The sequence below is a fragment of the Eleutherodactylus coqui genome, chromosome 6, assembly GCF_035609145.1.
Source record: "Eleutherodactylus coqui strain aEleCoq1 chromosome 6, aEleCoq1.hap1, whole genome shotgun sequence".
Classification (NCBI taxonomy): domain Eukaryota; kingdom Metazoa; phylum Chordata; class Amphibia; order Anura; family Eleutherodactylidae; genus Eleutherodactylus; species Eleutherodactylus coqui.
Window position 1 is genome coordinate 184,651,095 of NC_089842.1, and position 23,390 is coordinate 184,674,484.

Here is a 23,390-nt window from a genome sequence, read left to right on the forward strand (position 1 = left end):
TGATATGCTGCAGAATACTATACAGAACCTGTATGCCTCCATGTCTGCCCATATCACATCTTGTATCCAAACTAAAGGCAGCACAACAGGGTACTAGAGTCTCCATGCCTGCCCATATCACATCTTGTATATAAGCTATAGGTGGTACAACAGGGTACTAGAGTCTCAATGCCCGCCCATATTACATCTTGTATCCAAGCTAGAGGCAGTACAACAGGGTACTAGAGCGTCCATGACCGCCCATATCACATCTTGTATCCAAACTAAAGGCAGTACAACAGGGTACTAGAGCCTACATGCCCACCGGTATCACGTCTTGTATCCAATCTAGAGGCAGTACAACAGAGTGCTAGAGCCTCCATGCCCACCCGTATCACATCTTGTATCCAAGCTAGAAGCACTACAACAGGGTACTAGAGCCTCCATGCCCACCTGTATCACATCTTGTATCCAAGCTAGAGGCAGTACAACAGGGTACCAGAGCCTCCATGCCCACCTGTATCACATCTTGTATCCAAGCTGGGGGTAGTACAACAGTGTACTAGAGCCTCCATGCCCGCCCGTATCACATCTTGCATCCAAGCTGGAGGCAGTACAACAGTGTACTAGAGCCTCCATGCCCGCCCGTATCACATCTTGCATCCAAGCTGGAGGCAGTACAACAGAGTACTAGAGCATCCATGCCTATCGGCATCACATCTTGTACCTAAGGTAGAGTCGTTACAACAGGGTACTAGAGCATCAATGCCTATCCGCATCACATCTTGTATCCAAGCTAGAGGCAGCACAACAAGGTACTAGAGCCTCCATGCCTGCCCGTATCCCATCTTCTATCCAAGCTAGAGCCAGTACAACAGGGTACTAGAGCGTCCATGACCGCCCATATCACATCTTGTATCCAAACTAAAGGCAGTACAACAGGGTACTAGAGCCTACATGCCCACCGGTATCACGTCTTGTATCCAATCTAGAGGCAGTACAACAGAGTGCTAGAGCCTCCATGCCCACCCGTATCACATCTTGTATCCAAGCTAGAAGCACTACAACAGGGTACTAGAGCCTCCATGCCCACCTGTATCACATCTTGTATCCAAGCTAGAGGCAGTACAACAGGGTACCAGAGCCTCCATGCCCACCTGTATCACATCTTGTATCTAAGCTGGGGGTAGTACAACAGTGTACTAGAGCCTCCATGCCCGCCCGTATCACATCTTGCATCCAAGCTGGAGGCAGTACAACAGAGTACTAGAGCATCCATGCCTATCGGCATCACATCTTGTACCTAAGGTAGAGTCGTTACAACAGGGTACTAGAGCATCAATGCCTATCCGCATCACATCTTGTATCCAAGCTAGAGGCAGCACAACAAGGTACTAGAGCCTCCATGCCTGCCCATATCCCATCTTCTATCCAAGCTAGAGCCAGTACAACAGGGTACTAGAGCCTCCATGCCCACCCATATCACATCTTGCAACCAAGCTAGAGGCGGTACAACAGGGTACTAGAGCCTCCATGCCTGCCCGTATCACATCTTGTATCCAAGCTAGAGGTAGTACAACAGGGTACTAGAGCCTCCATGCCCACCCGTATCACATCTTGTATCCAAGCTAGAGGCGGTACAACAGGGTACTAGAGCCTCTATGCCTGCCCGTATCACATCTTGTATCCAAGCTAAAGACTAATAAGTCTAAAAATGAACATTGCGCATGGAGATCTTACTGCATAAAACACTTTATGGTCACTTGTTTTGAGGTTCCTACTCTACTGGATGCAGCCAAACATGGCAACCACCACCGCAACAAAGCACTCGCCGGAGAAGCGACCCAGCAGTCTAGTGGCACCCCAGCTTCAGAAAAAGTTATAAAGGGGTTAAAAGAAAGTATGAAAACAAAATGCCCAAAGTTCATTATCTTGTTATACAGCACAAATATCATTACCGGTAGGAAATGCAATCCACGTCCATCTACTAGTACAGAGAGGAAATGAAGCTCCTAATTAAGATCTGATAATATGCGGCTGCAGCGTTGCATATGGGGGCCGTCGTACCGCAGCCCCCCATACCAGGGGATTCATCGCCATCCGGTGGGTGGGAGGTCGCTCCGGGGTAGATGATAAATATTTACCGCTGTGTACTGCGGAGTGAGGATGTAGCAGAACACGGCACTCGCATTAGCTGCACATTTTCCTTTGTGTGCTAATTATTTCTAAGCAAGAACTGGGACGGCAGCCAAGGACATGGCGGTAGTACATAGTCGGGAACTCTATATACTGGTGTAGTACTCCAGGCAGCGCCAGATATCACTACTAGTGTGGCAGCCAAGGACACAATAGTAGTACATAGCCGGGAACTCTATATACTGGTGTAGTACTCCATGCAGCTCCAGATATCACTACTAGTTCAGCAGCCAAGGACATGGCGGTAGTACATAGCCGGAAACTCTATATACTGGTGTAGTACTCCCGGCAGCTCCAGATATCACTACTAGTGTGGCAGCCAAGGACATGGCGGTAGTACATAGCCGGGAGCTCTATATACAGGTGTAGTACTCCAGGCAACGCCAGATATCACTACTAGTGCGGCAGCCAAGGACACGGCGGTAGTACATAGTCGGGAACTCTATATACAGGTGTAGTACTCCAGGCAGCGCCAGATATCACTAGTGCGGCAGCCAAGGACACGGCGGTAGTACATAGTCGGGAACTCTATGTACTGGTGTAGGGATCCAGGCAGCACCAGATATTACTACTAGTGCCGCAGACAAGGACACGGCGGTAGTACATAGCTGAGAATGCTATATACTGGTGTAGTACTCCAGGCAACGGGGCACTGGCAGATATCACTACTAGTGAGGCAGCCAAGGACATGATAGTAGTACATAGCCGAGAACTCTATATACTGGTGTAGTATTCCAGGCAGCGCCAGATATCACTTCTAGTGCGGCAGCCAAGGACACGGCGATAGTACATAGCCGGGAACTCTATATACTGGTGTAGGGATCCAGGCAGCACCAGATATTACTACTACTTTAGCAGCAAAGAACACAACAGTAGTACCTAGACTGGAAATTAATATGCTGGTGTAGTGATCCAGGTAGCGGGGAACCGGCAGATATCACTACTATTGTGGCAGCCAAGTACATGACGGTAGTCCATAGATGGGAACTCAATATGCTAGTGTGGTACTCCAGGCACTGGGGAACTGATAGATATCACTACTAGTGCTCAGTGCATGCCGCAGATTCAAAACTCACATTTATTAACAAGGCAAACATACAGATCTGTGCAAATTTTTAGGCAGGTGCGGACATCTTCCAATTTCAAAAGGGAATGAAACGTTATGGATCTTTTATAATTACACTGTTTCCTTGGCTGACCGCGACTACGGTCCACAACATTGCCCGTATCTTTGTCCCATTTCAAAAGAGAGTTTGAAAAGCACATCTTGAGACCCCAGTCTGCTTTGAAATCTTTATCTGGGAGAGACCTTGCTGATGCAGTATAACTACCTTATGCTGTACTCAAGGCTTACCATGATGTATGACCTGTAACACAAAACTGTCTTCCACAACATCACCTCTGTAGCAGAGTTTAGCTGTTCCTCACCCAGTTGTAAGCCTGCTACGTCGTGGTTGTTGTTTCAGTTTAAAATGGTGTTTCAATCTACATCAAACTACTAACAACCACTTGTCTTAATGTTAGTGTGTGAGTGCTTCTCATGCTCCACCCCTGCTGATCTTATTGCTCTGCCCCCTTGTGACGCCATCGAAGGTCCTACAACATATATAAAACACAGAGTCTGACCGACAGAAGAACACCACCATTAGGGCTCTTGGAAGGGGAGGACAAAAATTACATACTGAGAATACAACTAAGCCGTTATTATTTCAGAAGACACAACTCAGCAGTCCTAGCAGAAGACAACAACCTACCTCCACCACAGAGATCCAGTGGGCTAAAGAACCAGTGGTGATGTCACTGCTGTGGGAGGAGCTAAGCCGTGTGTGTGATGTGTGGGGTGTAGTCGAGCTGTGTGTGTGTGAATGTACCAGAGATGTGGCGCATTGTGCCACCAGAAGCACTGGTACTATAATTTCCTACACAACTCAGCAGTCCTGACAGAACACATTGACCTATTACTACCATAGAGATCCGGTGGGCTGAAGGACCTGTGATGTCACTGCTGTGGGAGGAGCCAAGCTGTGTTTGTCTTTTGAGGTACTCAAGCTACAGTGTGTGTCATGTGCCACATCATACACACACTGGGACTATAATATCCCAATAATTAAGTATGAAAATGATGATCATTATCACCTGTTTGGAATAATTGGTTAAAGGAGATGTCCCGCGCCGAAACGGGTTTTTTTTTTTTTAAACCCCCCCCCCGTTCGGCGCGAGACAACCCCGATGCAGGGGTTAAAAAAACCACCCGCACAGCGCTTACCTGAATCCCGGCGGTCCGGCGTCTTCATACTCACCTGCTGAAGATGGCCGCCGGGATCCTCTGTCTTCATGGACCGCAGGGCTTCTGTGCGGTCCATTGCCGATTCCAGCCTCCTGATTGGCTGGAATCGGCACGTGACGGGGCGGAGCTACACGGAGCTACACGGAGCCCCATAGAGAAGAGGAGAAGACCCGGACTGCGCAAGCGCGGCTAATTTGGCCATCGGAGGGCGAAAATTAGTCGGCACCATGGAGACGAGGACGCTAGCAACGGAGCAGGTAAGTATAAAACTTTTTATAACTTCTGTATGGCTCATAATTAATGCACAATGTACATTACAAAGTGCATTATTATGGCCATACAGAAGTGTATAGACCCACTTGCTGCCTCGGGACATCTCCTTTAATCATACACCTGACTATAATCTGACAAAATCCTTGACTTTGTGTCAGTGCACCTAGAAGAATGTATGCCTTTTTAGGACAAAGAATGGTCACACCAAATATTGGTTCAATTTACATTTCTCTTTTTTTCATTAACCCCTTAAAGACCAGACACTTTTTAGGGATTTTACCGCCCTGTTCTTTTTCCTTTACCTATCAAAATTATTTTTGCTGCGTTTTTTTTCCCCATGACATATAGGGCTATTTTTTAAATATCTTTTTCACTGACTTTTCCCCCCCGTTTTTTAGTTTTATTGGGGGTAGAAGCTCTTAAAAAAAAAAAAAAATAAAAAAAAAAAGATTTTTTTTTAAACATTTATAGTTAGTTTTTTTTTTTAATTAGTAGATTTACGCTAAGATAAACTATGGGAACGAGTTCCTCATTTTGTTTTGGACATTTTGATATATAATATGTATGGTTTTGGATTACAGGGTGCTTATAGGGACGGTTTTGGTTGGCGTCGGTTTGGGGTTATTTTCTTTCTTATGTATAGATTGTTGTTTTATTCTGTAATTTTGTTTTACTTTTTTATGTAATTGTGTTTTTTACTATCTATGTCCCCCATGACATCATGTAAGACCTCTGGGGGACATTCACATGTTTTTTTTATTTGACACTTTTCTAGTGTAGCTGGAGCATCACTAACAGTGCTGATCAGGGTCTAGTACAGCCCTACACCTCGGTATTATTGTATCTGTTCACCACAGGAAGTATGGGTGGAGATAAGATGGACAGGGAAGTGACGCCCCGTGTTCCTGATTGGCTGGCGGCTGCCTCCCCTTCTGCTAGGGGCATGACAGGGGGGGTTCCTCCATGCAAACCATGTCAAACCACTAGCTTTCGGTGGTGACAAGATACAATAATACCCTGCAGCTCATCTATATCAAGGAATCCCAGAGGTCACATGATCCCCGGGCTCCCGTAGTGGAAGTTATACTTCCACTTTTCAGTACACAGTGCTTATTGAGCACTGTCTACTTGGGGAAGGAAAAGGCAGAAAGGGTAAAAAAAAAACCCTCCTGCCTTCTTCTCCGGATTATCAGTTGTCATTGAAGCCCCACCAAAATTGTACTATCAGCTGGGCTTTAAGCCCGATACCAGGTGCCGTATATTTACTGTGCCTGGTCCTAAACGGGTTAACTTTGCATTTTGTTAATTAACCAAAAAATAAAAAACTATTAACAATTCTATTTTTTTTTATTTTTTAAAAGCACTCTTATCACACCAGCCAAAATTTTTATTGCGCAGTCCTAAAATACTTATGGACACACATAGGACCCCCGTCCACGGGCATTGCAGTATCACGCGGCGGATCTCCGCCGCAGGAGCCGGCACACTGTTCTCTGCAGGTCAGCCTATCTAATAGATAGGCTGACCGCGGAGAACCAGGGCAATTCGCAGCATGCTGCGAATTGCCGGCTGCGAGTGAAGAATCGCCATGATTCTCTGCTCATGGACACGGGGGGCTGCGCTTTCCATAGCAACGCTTCTGTGAAAAAGCTTCATACTGTGTGATTCACCGGCGATTTACCGCCGGCAAATTTCCGGTCGTGAACAGGGAGCCTTAGGGTGCTGTATACACAAAACTATAGGATATTTGTAATCAAGACTGTTCACTATTGATTTTTTATTATTAGGGCTCAAGCAGACAGCCGGGGCGGATCTCGCTACGAGCATTCTCACAGCGAGATGCGACCCACGCCTCTGCGCGGCTCATCTTCTCCGGTGTCTTTTTTCTGCTCTGTGATCTGCTGGCTCCTGCATAGCCGCACAAGCGCAAAGCAGAGCCATCGGTGACGTTTCTATGCGGGCCTCTGCGAGGCTTACACAGAAAATAGGACATGCTGCAATATGTTTACCGCATGACTTTCTTACGCGGTCAAATCACGGCCGTCTGCATAGGATTGCATAAACTAATGCAATTCTATGGAAGTGTGCACGTGTAGAAATTGTGCGGGAAATCCCCCTGCGTAGTTTCCGCCCGTGTGCATTCACCCTTAATCCATTACCCTAAGAATTAAAAAAAATATATAATATACGAGGGTCGTCTGACATAATGGCATCTGACTTGCAAGTGCATATAACGCAAATGTGTGTAGTTGAATTTCTTCATTCGGAAAAAGTGCGCCTGTTGACATTCATCAACGATTGCTTAACGTTTACGTAAACCAAACAGTGGATGTTAGTACAGTGGGGCAGTGGTTGGCGTGTATCAACAGTGGCAACAACGACCACTTGTCCTTCAATCCGTGTGTGTGTGTGAATCACATGCAGAGCTTGACAGCATCTGTGATATCGGTGACGGGCTCTTAGCTCCGCCCCCTGATCACACGGCGGTGACATCATCACAGGTCCTTTATCCTCCTCCTGCACTGAATGAGGAATTATGGGCAGACTACATTCCCCCACAAACCCCCAGGACCTCAGCTGCTTTGGATACAGCAGTCCCCAATCTGGAAGTTTGTACCTGCTTGTGAGACTGCTGCACACCTGTGTGGAGACCTCCAAAAAATGACACCTCACAAATGTACACATACATAGCTCATGTGCTGACAGAACCTGTGATGATGTCATGTGATCGGTCACATGGTTTGGAGCTGAATGAGGGATTATGGGTGAACTACATCCCCCACAAACCCCCAGGGTTTCACCTCAGCCACCAGCTGAAGTCCGTAAATCCCATGCAGCTCATATGTGAAAGCTAGAAGCAAACATGCCTCCTCAGTGAGCAGCTGAAATTCGTAAATCACATGCAGCTCGTATACAAAAGCAACATAGCAGAATTGTGTGTGTGTGATGTGCATGTAGCAGAGCTGTTTGTGTGCATGTACCATGTAGCAGAGCTGTGTAACTCATTGCGCCACCAGAAACACTGATACCATAATTTTCTAATAATTACTAGTCATGTACTAACTAATTTGGTCTCAGCAAATGTTAAATATCAATGGGTGCAATTTGTTTCCGAATGGAGGAATACACCCCTTTGTTTTATATGCGCTTTCACGTCACATGCCATTTTGTCAGATCAGTACGTTTTGCTGTAGTTATAATTTCTGTCGAAATATGGGGGGGGGGGGGGGTTATGCACGTGCAAAGCTTAATGGCATTCCAAGTAACACTGCAGGTGGTAATATCAGGCTAAACAGCATAGGTGGCATTTAGAGATGAGCAAGTATACTTGCTAAGGCACATTACTCGAGCGAGTAGTGCCTTAACCGAGTATCTCCCCGCTCGACTCTAAAGATTCGGCGGCCGGCGCCGGTGACAGGCGAGTTGCGGCGGGGAGCAGGGGGGAGAGAGGGAGAGAGAAATCTCCCCTCCATTCCTCCCCGCCCGCCGCCGGCCTCCGAATCTTTACAGACGAGCAGGGAGATATTCGGCTAAGGCACTACTCGCTCGAGTAATGTGCCTTAGCGAGTATACTCGCTCATCTCTAGTGGCATTGCAAAATGAACTTACTGATCTAAGAGAAAAAAATAATTCTCTTTCACATATCAGTAAGAAAAAAATTAAAACTGACTTTTTTCTATAATTAAGTTTGAAAAGTTGTAACTTTCATAATTATTGCAAACAATGGCATATTTGATGCATTGCTGTGAAGTGCCTGTAGGTCTTCAGGAGCTGAACATTCACCAGAAGTGACTACCAGTAGTCTGATACATGGTACAAATATCAGGTTGTATCACCTTTTGGGTAGACGCTACAGTGGCCCAAATTTTCTTCCGTGGAGAATGACAGATTTTGAGGCAACGTTGTGCAGACCTCCAATTTTTAGCTTCTTTGATCATGTAGTTCCCTGTTAATAGCTAACAAAAGCCCTTTTATTCATTGTTGTGCGCACTTGTAGACACCCCCCCCCTAAACAGGGGCATCTAACTCCGGAACCGTTAGCTGTAGGAACCTAGAACTTTGGGAAATTCCTTTTAATACCGTGGGCGTGTAATACACAAATCTGGAACACAGCCTGAGATATGAAGGTGGGGACTTGTTTTCTTCTTTTAGGCCACTTGACACGGAATGACTCAAATTCAACTAAGGCACCAAACACATTTGGGACAGCATAAACAGCAATTTCACTATATGCATCATGGGGATTTCAACAGACTAATGAGGCTTTCAGCAGTTAAATCCCTTATAACCGGACTGATGCTGTTGCTGAAGGGTGTGTTTCTTCTAACAATACTGTTCTACTGAATAGTTATTTATGCGCTTCACGAAAATATCCTTCAAAGGAGGTTCAAGGTCAAACGGAAGAGAACGGCATGAAAGGAACATCTAATATGAATTGCCCCTTCCAATCTTTATTCTCATAAGCATGAAGAAACAAAAAGGAGAGTCAGTGATAAATAACTGCATGCAAATGGCATCGGAAAGCAGGAGGACCCCATTATAGTCAATGGGGGTCCGCCCAGCGCTGTTTGGTTCCATCTAGAGATGGAGCCGTCCAGCCACAGGGATTCCCCTTTCCTACTCCCCGGACCAAAGTGGAAAGGGGAACCCCAAGTGCAGATGTGAAGCCACCCTAAATAATGTGGTTTCTCAAAATTCACCACCAGATGTTTCTGCTAGACGGTGTTCACACATAGCGGCTTTTTCTTTTTTGTGTTTTTTTTAATGCGGTTGTTCAACAATTTAAAAATGCATTGAAAGACTGGATGCGGCTTCTGAAAATAATGCATGCCGTGTTTAACAATACGTGGTTTTTTTTCATGTTTTTTTTTTTATTGCAGAACTACAAATCAAAACTGCAAGGAAAAAAAAGCACCAGAAGTGAACACAATTTTGGTGAATTATTAACCACCCAAATAGAATCCCTCATAAGAGCGCACATTTCCAAATCAGTTGTCTCAAGCACTTCTGATCCTACGAATAACTAGCTGGATGCAATGGTAAGAAGAAGCCATCACCCACCGGCTACCACCAGATTCTGAAGACCCTCCAGTCACTACAAAAGACCTGCAGCAAGTTTTGGTGGCAGCAGGCGCTGAGGTTTCTGTTTATAGAGTTGGGTGTATACTCAACGCTGACGGTCTTCATGCCCGAACCCCAAGACCTACACCGCTAATGACCCAAAAGCACAAGAAACGTTGACTGCAATATTCTCAAAACCATATAAGTCTGTGGACCTTCCAGAAGGGCACATCCTAAGCATAGCTTGAAGTTCACCATGACTTGGTTTCAGAAGTAGTCTTGGATAATTCTAGAGATTCCGGACTCCATAGATAGTCTTTGGTGGGATGCGAAGGAGGCGAGTGCAGCACACAAAGCCAAGAGGATTAGTGACCTGGAGGCCGCTGTCCATGAAGACGGGCTAGGATTGCTCAGGAACGCTGACAAAAGCCGGTGTCTGGCTCTACTAGGTACTAAAGATGCTGGTCATGAAGGAGTAGAATAATTCCGAGGCTACAGTCGTCATTAAAAGTGGTATTTTGTGTTGACTTTGGAGAAACCACTTGTTATATTAGTTGCGTTGCACTATTTACATTGTTCTTGTTTGATTTGTTTTTTTGCCAACAGCTGAAAGCTTGTAAATCAGGGAAATAAACCTAATTTGTAATGACAGTCTGAGTGTACCTATAAGAGCAGTCCGGGTCACCAACTAATCAGATCTTGACTGGAGTTTTCGCTGAGTCACCGAGTAAGGTCGTATGTTGTATCTTCCATGACGTTCCCATGTATTCCAATACCAGTCACATAATGGAGGGGTGCTAACTTGGAAACGTACATAAGTCAATGACTCAGACACATCTTCTGTTACATGTATTCTGTTACATGTCATAGGGGAACTTCCAATGGGAATCAATAATGTATCAGTCAACTGCAACGACTGGTTGTTATTCCACATCCAAGCAGATAATAGCACTTTGTTCTGTCCCGTCTCATAACAATCCTGTGGTTTGTGTGGGAAATGATGACATTTCTACATTCCCCATTACATTTTGTGTCACCCAGTATGTAGAAAGAGTCAATGATATCCGTCTATTCAGCTGTAGACGCATAATACCAGGCAGTCTCATGTCCCACCCAAACATGACTGACCCAACAGGTGAGCATCAATGTCTCGAATTGTCCTTAAGTTCGGCGCGGAGTTTACATATCTTCCATTTTTACTAAAAACAGCTAAGAGTCCAAGATGCTATAGTTAGCGTACGACTTTATCCAGAAATTGAAGCTGCAAACTTACCAAGATGGAAGAAACATGCCAAAAGTTCCTTTACAGTTTTTAAAAGCCCGTCGATAAGGACTTCCTTGCACTTTAATACAAAGCAACCAGCACCAGATACACCTGGGTATTAGTGTATCTTGACGCCACCAGAAGCTAGTGGTTTGACAGGAGGAACGCCCCTGTCACACCCCCAGCTCCCAATTGGCTCAAGCATTGAAGGTCCTAGCAGTGTGCACCTTCCCCTGCAGCCTTTCTGTCCCTGGAGTAACACTGCAGTTTTGGCGCTCCCGTGCACCTTCCGTCCGCCTCCCTGCCCAGCTCTGTCGCCGCTCCCCTGCATCCTGCCTCCCCCTCCCTCCCGCTAGCTGTGTTCATGCTCCCCTTCAGCCTCCGTCCCCCTCCTTCCCTTCTCAGCGCTTTGGCCGCACTTACATAGTTGTGTCTTCACTGCTCTGCAGTCTCTGCCCACCTCCCTCACTCTGTGAAATAGGAGTGGTGTGCTGTTGCTACCACCGCCGCTCAGCCGCTCACTCGCAGTCTGCTGCCCACTGCAGGGAAGCCCCCAGGGAAGGGTTTCTGTCGTCGATGCCTCATTATCCAGCGTCACAGACTAGTGCAGGGAGCCCGGCGGGGAAGCTGCTATTCGTCCGCCGCTGCCCTGTGGATGGAGGCCGCCGGGAAATCAGCTGTTCCACCGCCGCTGCACAGTGCAGGAAGGGCGGCGGCGCAGTGGCAACAGGTAAGCCGCTGTTGGCCCTCTTACTCCGTTGTCAGTATGTAGTTACTTCCAGGCTGGAGAGGATGTTACGCCGCTGTAAGTCTATAGTGACTTGCAGGACCTCAGAGGGGGGCGTGGGCAGGCTGTCAAATTCCCTGTACCTTGTCACCACCCACACTTTCGGTGGCAACAAGATACACTAATACCATACACCGACTACCCGTCACCCGTGATTTATCCTGCCCAACCCAAACCCATCAACTACTTCAGCAATGGAGAATCTCTGGAGTCAGGGATCCAGTGACCCAGAAATATGCTGCTGGCACCAACTTTGTGCCGGCCTTTAAATGGTTACTGACTTTGGGCTTATGTGATAGCCAATGTAATAACTAACAAAAATGCAAATACCTTTATTTACCTCTAAAATGCAAGTCAGAAGGGGGTCATCCTTCTTTCTAATTTGCTGTCCACTGCCTCTCATCACATACAGCCTGTCTCTAGTAATGGAGAGAAGGAAGTAGAGAGGGAGGATGATTTATGCTACCCACAGAAGCCAGCCCATAGAGAGAGCAGGGGGACTCACACAGATGTGCTGTTGGTAATGAGAGCTATTTATAGATGTCAGCTATTTATTGTCTCAAATCTACTGAAATCACATCTACACTGCTCAGTACTTCAGTAGACTCTAGTCTTTGATGCAGTTACTTATATCTGTGTACAGCTGTATTTACGCGGGGGGGTGCAATGTCTGTCTGAAAAATCAGACCAATATTGCAGTCAAAAACCTGCAATTATTCTGTGATTCCGATACGTTTTGGCTTTAAAGACACATTAAATCACATTACATGTAATTTTCACACACGATAAAAAAAAAAAAGAAAAGAAGATGCATGCTATTCCAATATGAAAAAACACACGGCGCACTCGCATGCGTGCGAGATGCAATTTTCTTTATCCTCCATGGAAAATTATGAGCGATTCTTGAAAATAATCAAAAAAAGGAGGGAAAAAAATAATAATTTTAAAACAAAAACGCCTACGCTTATAAACCCAATGAAAATAATGAGTTCTTTCCCCTCCCATGAGGTCCATCCATAGTTGCATTGCATGGAATTCCCACGAGCTTCTCCCCTGCGTAAATATAGCCTACTACAGAGAGCAGAACCTGCAGTTTTCTATATGTGCAGCGTATAGAAGACATCACAGCAGCAGACTCCTTCCAGTAGCTCAGGGACAGCTGAACATCAGATATATAGTCTGCAGAGGGGGATACTAGTGAAATATCCAGGATACAAGTCATATATTGCCCAGATATTATGTTATTTCTTATTATACATACATATTTTATATATATATATATATATATATATATATATATATATATATATACACACACACACACACACACACACACACACACACAGCCACTTATGCTGAAAAGTCATCTGATAAGTTAGGTACACTGTAAATTCATCTCTGTCCCCGCCACCATCCTCCACGGCTGCCCGCCAATCCCCATGATGTATCATTCACCAAGTCAGATTACATGAACATGGTGACCAACTGCTGCCACTGGATGAACGATGCCACGGCTGGCAGTAATTGGCTCCCACAGTCAGGTGGCATTACTGCAGATGGAACTACATGCATGAACATTTCCTATTAGAAGGCTTCAGCAGACAAGTCTACAGGTTGAAGGTTTCAGAGGTCTATGATAGAACGCCACCTAATACCAAAACATAAATCAACTTTACATATCCAAAAAGGCCATGCCCCGAACAAATAACATGGGGGCGGGGGCGAATTAACCCTAGATTAACCAACGACTTACAGAGTGCAGCCTGACATGTCAAACCCGGTTGTGGACAACAAGAAATAATAGAGAGCTTTTTTGTAAAAGCCTAAAAAACCTTGAATCTGCGTGTGCAGAATGATTATAGCAGCACTGATTGGAGGAGCGTCCCCCGATGAAGACACGGCCCGCGGACTCCAGTTGGCAGTCTACGAGAATTGAGGAGTCGGTGGTTTTGCTTACAAACTCCACAGTTCTGCTTCTGGCAGTGGTGCTTTAATCAACTGTGATGTCTGATGCATTAATACACCCACATGCTGACTCCACTCTGCAATACCTCAGTTAATATATTTCATCATGTCGAGTGTAACACAACAGATTTGAGGTAGCAGCACCCGCCATCAGTCGGACGCCCCTGTGACAACGCTGGGCACAAATGGAGATAACTCCCAATCTGTGCGTCCAAGACCCCGCGACCAGTACGACCGTAAATGTTGTGGTCACACGCTAGAGACCCCGCGACCAGTACGACCGTAAATGTTGTGGTCACACGCTAGACACCCCGCGACCAGTACGACCGTAAATGTTGTGGTCACACGCTAGAGACCCCGCGACTAGTACAATTGTACATGATGTGGTCACACACTAGAGACCCCACGACTAGTAAAATCGTACGTGATGTGGTCACACGCTACAGACCCCGAGACTAGTACAATCGTACATGATGTGGTCACACACTAGAGACCCCGCAACTAGTACGACCGTACATGTTGTGGTCACACACTAGAGACCCCGTGACTAGTACAATCGTACATGATGTGGTCACACGCTACAGACCCCGTGACTAGTACAATCGTACATGATGTGGTCACACGCTACAGACCCCGCGACTAGTACGACCGTACATGTTGTGGTCACATACTACAGACCCCGCGACTAGTACAATCGTACATGATGTGGTCACACGCTACAGACCCCGCGACTAGTACGACCGTACATGTTGTGGTCACATACTAGAGACCCCGCAACTAGTACAATCGTACATGATCTGGTCACACACGAGACCCCGCAACTAGTATAACCGTACATGATGTGGTCACACGCTACAGACCCCGCGACTAGTACAACCGCACAAGATGTGGTCAAACACTAGGGACCCCGTGACTAATACGACCGTACATGTTATGATCACACACTCGAGACCCCGCAACTAGTACGACCGTACATGTTGTGGTCACACACTAGAGACCCCGCGACTAGTACAACCGCACATGATGTGGTCACACACTAGAGACCCCACGACAAGTACAACCGTACATGTTGTGGTCACACACTAGGGACCCCGCAACTAGTACGACGGTACATGTTGTGGTCACACACTAGGGACCCCGCGACTAGTACGACCGTAAATGTTGTGGTCACACACTAGGGACCCCGCGACCAGTACGACCGTAAATGTTGTGGTCACACACTAGGGACCCCGCGACTAGTACGACCGTACATGTTGTGGTCACACAGAACTCACAGTAGTCGGGGAGTTCCGTCCGGCAGCTGGGTTCCATCATTCTGATAGATCTTTATTCTTCTGTGTCAGAACAGAACCCAAAGCCACCTCCGCGCTACAAGTTGCGTCCGCTGTACTAGAACGGCCGACACCTCATGGTCGAACGCCGTCACCCATTCTTTTTACATCAGTCACCATCTGCTTTTTTTTTCCTTCTTCAAACTGACCAGAAGTCATAAGGAAGAAGAAAGTAGAGCCACCGGCGGTGTGCGAGGAGCGCCATTCCCGACTACATAGTTCCGTAAATCTCAGCATTCATCAGCATGGTGGACAACCGCTTCTTCCGACACAACTAAACCGTCCACTAAAACCATCGCAATTCGGCCATTTTCTTTTGCTTTACACCGCAAGATCGACGCAACCCAATGCCGGGGGCCGTGCGGACCCCCAACCTCAAGGCCAACGCAACCCAGTGCCGGGGGCCGTGCGGACCACAGCCAGGAGAGCAAATCCAATTCCATTAGAAGCTGCAGCCGGTCACGAACGCCAATTCCATGACCGCGGCCTCGCCAAGAAGCGCCCCGACGTTCACCTACGGAGCGGACAGGTTGTACTTCTTCTTGACTCGTATTTCCCCTAGATCAGTGACGGTTATCGCCCTCCCTCCGCAAAAACAACAATTTACGCAACAAAGTATACCGGCAGCGGTACGAAGGTGGCCGCACGCTGCGGAGACCCCATGGCCGGTACTGTCCACGCCACTGATTGGCTGTGGACACGCTGCGACCGCTGGCGGTGTAAACCGCTATGAGTCCGCTGCGATTACTGCTGTCCGCCATTTCACATAGCGCTCCATTAAACCGATTGAAAAAATGTCGCCGGCGACAAGATGAGAGTTTTCTTGTTCGTGACCCCAGAAATGCTGATCAGGGGCTGCCCGCCCCCCACTCACCGATCACAATGCGCAGGTGCTTCAGCCGGGTCAGCACGTCCTTTTTGGGGTCCAGCACTTTTTGGGTTGATTTCTTCACATCCCCGTGAGTTTTTTTCGAGAACATCCCGGATGAGCGGACGGGGAGGAGGGCGCCCCCGGCTCCCCCCCAGGCAGCGGGCGAGAGGTGCGCAGCTCTCCCGAGATGGGGCCACTGACTGCCCGGTCCCCGGGGTGTGATGGGAGGGTGCGGGGCTCCCCGCTCTGACAGCAGCAGGTTACACAGATACATCCAACATGGCCGCCCCCTTCTGACTCCAACAGGACAAAGCAATCGAGCGCCGAGCAAAGCGCCGTCCGCTGCTGCCACCTACTGGCCAAAGTAGATTACTACATTCATTAGAATATGGGGCATCAGAAGAAACGACCTGTAATTACTATAATAACAATAAATACATGTTCTAGAGGTTAATTACTAAATAACATTAGACGAGATGTAGGCTGCCCTCACGTAGGGTGTTTTCGATGATGATTACTCACCGCGGAAAATCGGCAGCTAATACGCAAAACAAATCTTAAACGGTGCAGATTAGCGCAGGTTTCACATTTTTGCATATTAAAGGTCTGCTGTCAAAATCTGACATTTAGAATCCAGACAGAATTTAAAACATGCTGCAGATTCTGTGCAGAATGTTCTGCTCCACGTGTACAAGATGAAGGCCCGCCCACGTGGATTGTACTGTAAGGGTGCGGGCAGACGAGCGTAGGCGTATTTACGTTCGCACGAGCGCAACGTATAATCGCCCGAGCGATCGTTTTTCACCGATCACGACCAGAGCTAGAAAGCGTATTTTCGTTTGTTCCTACTTTGCAAACGGTCTTTTCGGCGATCGAATATGCGTTGGCGTGTATTTCGGTCGCATATGTTCCGTTTTTTTTCGAATTGCCGTTTTTGCGCGCCGTAAAATCGCCCATGTGAACGAATACATTCGAAACCATTGCCTCAGATGGTCACGTATATACGTTTGGTCGCAAAAACGCGCCGTTTATGCGCTCGTCTGCCCGCACCCTCAGGGTATTTCACATTGCAGACTTTTCTACATGTATTCCGCCTCTATAAAGCAGCTCAAAATCTGGGCTTTTGGTGCGGATCCGCACGTAGATGTAGCACTATCGAATCCGTACGCAGAATTCCAAAGCAAGAAATCTGCATGTCACGTCTTCATGCGGAAACACAATTCCGGGCATTCTGCGTGTCTGTTTATGCTGTAGAATTCAACCCTTGAAATACAAGGCTTAAGTCCCGCAACAGATCTGCTTTAAAAAGCATCGCCAATTCCACACTATTTAGGTTGGTGACACATCTGCGTAAGCGCATTTGCGCCATGTATTTGTGCAATGTGCATTGTGTACTTGTACACACCTGTGCGTGTTTTACTGTACTTTTTGCATGCACACATGATGCACATTTGCCCGTACAAAACACACACAAGCATGCTCTCCTTTATTAAAATAGACAATGAGGGCGGTTTCAGACGGACGTCTATTTCTCCCGTTTTGCGGGCGTGATTATCAATGGGACACGACAAAACCACTGATTGTAATAGGATTTCAGTGGTTTTGTTTTCACTAGCCCTTTCATCAGCCATGAATTGTATGGACCTGCTCTGGCGTTGAGTTTGAAAAGCCAGTCAAGGGCAAGAAATACCTCTTGTTCAGGCGCAAATACGTTACATGCCGCCGAGCGTAGTTGCGCCCATGCTTGTCTGCATAAGCGCGAGTAATTCAATATGGGCTCTTTCACTCTGTAAATGCACAAGAAAATAGAGCATGCGATAAATTTTTAGCGCAAGCAAAAGGCTCAAAATACGCTTATATGAACAAACATTGAAATCAATGGGTTCTATTCACTGCGTATTGCGCGCCCAGATTTTTCATGATTAATATACTGTGCAAATATGTTTGTGTGAATCGGCCTTTAGGGCTTTTTTTATGTTTTTAAAAGAATCATTTTTTAACAGGTAGCAAAACTGAACCAAATGAAAATCATAGTTTCCTTTTTTAACGGATTCCAGTAGACAACTCTTAATTGCCAATTTCTATTGTTTTTTAAGGGAAAAAGAAAGCGCTGCATTCTATCCTACTTTTTCATGCTAAATGGAAAGCAGGTGGAATGGAACTGAAGCTCCAAAAATCCCATTGAAATCAATGGGAAGTAAAACAGAACCATTTTTTCCTCTATATTGCTGCTGATGGGACAGCAGAACCCGAAATGAAAACACTGATGTGAATGATCCCTACTAGAGGGTCATCAATAAATAACTAATTATAATAAATGATTTAATTCAGTGCGGTGAAATCTGCAAAAAAAAAAACAGCAAAATCCAAATGTATCACATGCAGATTTAACCATAGAGTCTTTGTGAATTTTCTGCAGAGGAAAATACAGCTTGTGTAGACACACCCAAGCCAGAATCCATACACAGACATCTCTTTCGGGTGTTTGCCCCTCATCAGTGAGCAGTAGGTTTCTGGCTTGGCTAGCAAAAGACCTGCGATGTGGGTCAGGAACGCTATCTTTTCTCTTTAGGGAAAGCACCTAGGCTTGTATAAAGAGTCCAACATTAACTTGCAGGAATGCTGCCTCCCAATAGGTGGCGCTGCAGAGGTATTGTTCCATCTTCCGTATTTGCATATTACCCAGAGGAGCATGAATGGCCTTATAAGTCTCCTCACTCATTCATCTTCTTGGTGCTCTCCCTAAGGAGAAGAGAGAACGTTCCAGAACTTACATTGTACTGTACGTTGCATGCATTGAGCAGCTGAAATTCTGCAGCAATTCTGCTGTGTGAACTCACCACTAGTCTTCTATCGCACACTCTTTTGTGCCTCTTTTTAACCTCCAAAAAACAAATGCAATGGCAGCCTTTTAAAATGATACTTCCATTTTTTAACAGGTGTTTTTGGGTGGTGTTTTTATTTTTATTCACACATTTTTACATATTTATTTAGAGGTCGGGAGGGGTATCGTCTCTCCTTAAGGAGAGCATCCAGACGGTGGCACTGCGACCTCTCTACAAGGTTCATTCAAGTTCTAAGGTCTACTAAGTTTCTTTCCAAAAAAGTACATAACCCAGAAAGCTGAAAGTCTTGTCACTTCTCAATATAATCTCCCTCTTGATGTACACATTTTTACAACGTTGATGGTGTGATTGCATGGCCGCTGCAAACACTTCTTTAGGCTGTTCTCACATAGACATTTGTAAAAATGCCGTATATTTATACGCAGCGTTTTACAGTGTTTTCAGACAGAATTTTCAAACGCGCTCGACAGTATTTTTAAATGCACCCCATTGCAATGTGTGATGAGGTGCGTTCAATTCGCTGAAATGCACTAAAATAGAGCAGACAGCGTTTGAAAATGGCAACATTAGAAACGCTCTTCTGAGAAGCCCTATTTAAATTAATGAAGGCGTTTTACAGCGTTTACGCCACGCTAAACGCTGTAAAAAACGCCTGTGGCCTTAGGAGTCTGTTTTGCAAGATTAGCACAACTAGAAAATGTGCGAACAGGGAGAGGTCAGGTGAACAGGGACCACGAGGAACCACTTCAAAGCATCATGAAGAAACCCTGAACAAGGGCCGCTTGATGAGCAGGAGCGCTGTCTTTACAGAAGATCACATGTGCAGCTTTTTAAGCCATTTCCGAAAAACGGCATCCATGTCTCATCCATTGCAACAATTGATGGAATGGAGGTGCCATTCGTGCCGTCACCAGGCATCAAGATCACCTGACACACTGTCACATGTGCAGCCTTATGATCACCGGTCAACATTCGCGGCATCCACCTGGAGGAAATTTCCTCTTTTTTGCATCTTCAGGTCTTCACGCAGGATCCTATGGAAATATCGACCTTCCACAGCCAATCAGCGGTCCTCCATAACCACTGGCTCCTCTCACAGGGTTATGTTTTTGGACTGGCTGGTGCGTAGCCTGGGCTCCTTTGGTTTGTTCTCACAAGATGTTCAGCTTCCTTTAAACTATCACACCCATGAATGTACAGTTGTCCCGTCCTTGACACATTCACCACTTCTCACTCACGGACGATGAATGTTTCATTCCACACAAGTAAAGAAAACAGATGATTACCGCTGTTCATGCAACATGAAGCTCGCCAACTGTACTAGTGGCTGTGCAGGGTACTGCAGCCTTGTCCTGTTCAGGTGAGTATTGTTAGATCTGCTCACTTGGTATCACATCATTGCATGGATACAATTTACCATCCTAACTGGCCTAAATAATGCATATGTGTGTAGGGATATTGATGAGATGGATGAATTATCTCCGTTTTTGGTAGGGGCACGGTCAAAAATTTGTGATCTGGTTGCTTGTTATAGATGTACCAGAGAAAATGTGCTATTAGAAAGAAGAGCCTTAGAGAGATTATGTTATCAGCTCGGATGATCATGGCATGTGGCATGTGAAAAAGGCGTAAGGGGTTGTCCGAGGTCATTTTTTATTTGCACGCAGTACATGCACACGGATGTGTTTTCCATCTGATGTCCTGTTTTTGTCTAATTCTTGGACGAAAAAAGTACACTTCAATGTATGGTGCTCGGCACATCGAACGGCACACGGGCGGGATATCTGAGTACGGTTTGATTCGAAATGCGCCCAAGAATCTCAGGCACAACCTTTTAAATGTCTGTGTGCTTGTACCATAAGGGATAAACAGATGGGCATGATCTGGTCCCATTATACGGCCATAATAATCATGAGCGCATAACTGGACGAAGCGAAACTATGGATTTCAATGGTTTCCTTTTCACTAGCGGTATTCTTCCCGACAAGCAAAAAACATCGGGCAGGACCTACCTTCCCGCTTAAAAAAAAACTTGCGCAGAATAGTGCGTAATTTGAAAGCTACGGGGGAAAAAATGAGTTTTATCTTGTTCATGCCAACTACGCTCCGTAGCGGTGAGAGTAGTTGCGCATATTCCCGTATGAAGAAGCCCTTAAGGTGTTAAAAGTGCTAAAATTAAAAAATTGGCTTGCTTCTCCACCAGTCCAACCCCAGCGCTCCGATCCTCCCAGCCACGATGATAACATGTGCGCATAGCTATGTGACCGCCGCAGCCAATCACTGGCCTCGGCAGTCTACAGTACAAGAAAAGCTAAGGCAAGTGTTATATATATGCACAGGTGAGTCACCGCTACAGTCATATACGGGCTCCTTCACACAGGAAGATTTGAGCACGCAATACGCAGAGAATTGAATTCACATTTGCATATTTTGCGAGTGCATGTCATTCGCGCGCAAAAAAATAATAATAAAAGCAGCATGCTCCACTTTTCTGTGTATTTGCGTACAAAAGGTCCCCATAGAATCTAGTGGGGGCGCACAATACGCAGGATGTGTGATGTGCTGGGGAATTTCGCTGGAAAAAGAACATGTCTGGAACTAATTAGCCATTTCAAGTCGTGCGTTTTGTTTGCCGTGCGCAAATGAACTTGCTTGTGGGCAGAAAAAGTACAATAAAATATGCTGATACATGTCCGCAAAAATGCAGCACCGAGTCGCGCGCAAATGCGCATGCACTCATGTTAAGCCGGCCTAAACAAATCCTAGGGAGGACCGCAGACACTGCAAACAAGCGAAGGAGGTCACTTTCTTCTGTCTTCTGGCAAATTGTGTAATAAACGCGGCACAGCATGGAAAATCCGTGTTCGCTGAGTTGTTTTACGCTTCCATAGACTTTCATGACTGCTGGCAAGCCGCTGTGGTCATTGGCAATACAGTTTAAATGGGTACGCAGGGTCAACGGCCGGGGACACAGCTGGCACACGCTGAGGGCCATCTGACCCAAAATAGGACACACTACCTTTTTTTTTATTAGTCTTTATACTTCATTTTACTTTAATGCCTCCGCAATTTCCCATAGTCAGTAAAAAAAATACGGACAGCAAATAGTAAATACATTTATTTAATGGGCCATGAGTAATTTGCTTTATTTTTATCACTTTTCATAGGTTTAAGGAAAAAAACACCTCAGACAACGTCTTTACTAATACAGTATATTATATCCCAGAGGGAACATCCTAACACCCCCAGCACTTCTATCACACACTGCGTTACAAACACATCAGCATTTGATTGCTTCAGTCTGCCGCCCTCTCTGTTTATAAGCCGCCCGACAGCCACGCTGTTTCGCTGTGCCACGTGGAACCTGTAGTTCTATTCTACAGGAATTTCCGGAAGCTACAACGACAACAGAAAGTCAATAAAACCACAAATCCCAGTAGGCAACGCAAACAAGAGGACCCGCCTCGCGCTCTCAACCAAACAGAGGGCGGTACTGTGAAGAAAGAAACACAGTAGCCAATCAGGAATAAGTGGGAATAGATAGCAGCCAATCTGATTTGGGAAAATTGGTAATGCGGGTGGCGCGTTTAAAGTAGTAGAGTAGGGTGAGCACTGGGTCGCCCCGGAGGCTGGTGAATCTGAGCTGCTGTAGTGGACGGGGTGGAGATGCCGGTGCATTCACGGGAGAAGAAGGAAAGCAACCACAATGACATGGAGGTGGACTACCCGGAGAATGAGGGCAGCAGCTCGGAGGACGAGGACACGGACAGCTCCAGCGGCAGCGAGGAGGGGGACAGCTCGGGTGAGTGTATGATATATGGGCAGCAGTCACTACGGTAGTAGGCTATCGGGGACCACCTGTGCTGCACTGATAGCAGCTATATGCTGCCCCCTAGTGAAGGGTTGCACTGCCTAAGGAAGCTGTAGAGTCAGAGGGCAGGTAGGTGGGCACGTCCGGAGTAATCCTGGGGTAATCACTGCAATGTAGAGGTGAAGACCGTACCGATCCCAAAGCCTGGCCTACAGTAGTAGGGCAAAATAAGTGAACCCCGTGGAGTTGGGGCGCTTGTACGCAGGACCATAGCTGTCGTCCTAAGCAATCGGGGTGAACTGTAAGACACTGGGTGCGACCGGGCGAGGGAGCAGGAATCGCCGGCTGAGCTAAAACCCAAGCCGCTTGGCGGTGGCCGGACCGATCCCCAACCTGCTGCGTCCACTAAGCGATCATCGGGCGCAGGGAGCGTCTTCGCTGGGACGGCCATTGGGCACTAGAGCTCCGTGGCCACCCAGTGTGACGGTACACTAAGGCCGCCCGCACACTGGCGCACATTAAATCGCTGCGGTTTAAACATGGGGTTTTAATGTGTTTTAAACGTGTTTCCCAGCGGTTTTGCCGCTCCAATCACTACAGTGGGTGACGAGGTGCGATAAAAAGTGCTGCAACACGCTAAAATAGAGCAGACAGCGTTTCGAGAATTGCAGTGTTAGAAACTCCGCGCTCATCTGAGGAGCCCGATTGAAATCAATGGA

The 23,390-nt window shown here is 46.5% G+C and overlaps 2 protein-coding genes across 7 annotated transcripts in view; one reads left to right on the plus strand and one right to left on the minus strand.

Annotated features, from left to right (window-relative positions):
- Nucleotides 1–16,301, minus strand: part of RALGAPA1 (Ral GTPase activating protein catalytic subunit alpha 1) — a 194,554-nt gene extending 178,253 nt beyond the window's left edge. For all 5 annotated transcript variants that reach the window (XM_066608440.1, XM_066608438.1, XM_066608439.1 and 2 more), the window contains exon 1: nucleotides 16,018–16,301. In XM_066608440.1, coding sequence (XP_066464537.1) covers nucleotides 16,018–16,288 — 271 coding nt within the window. In that variant the 5' untranslated portion in view covers nucleotides 16,289–16,301. The remainder of the gene's footprint in view (nucleotides 1–16,017) is intronic.
- Nucleotides 16,302–22,458: 6,157 nt separating this feature from the next.
- The window catches only part of BRMS1L (BRMS1 like transcriptional repressor), a 37,601-nt gene continuing 36,669 nt past the window's right edge, over nucleotides 22,459–23,390 (plus strand). For both annotated transcript variants that reach the window (XM_066608441.1, XM_066608442.1), the window contains exon 1: nucleotides 22,459–22,662. In XM_066608441.1, the coding sequence (XP_066464538.1) occupies nucleotides 22,527–22,662 (136 nt within the window). In that variant the 5' untranslated portion in view covers nucleotides 22,459–22,526. The remainder of the gene's footprint in view (nucleotides 22,663–23,390) is intronic.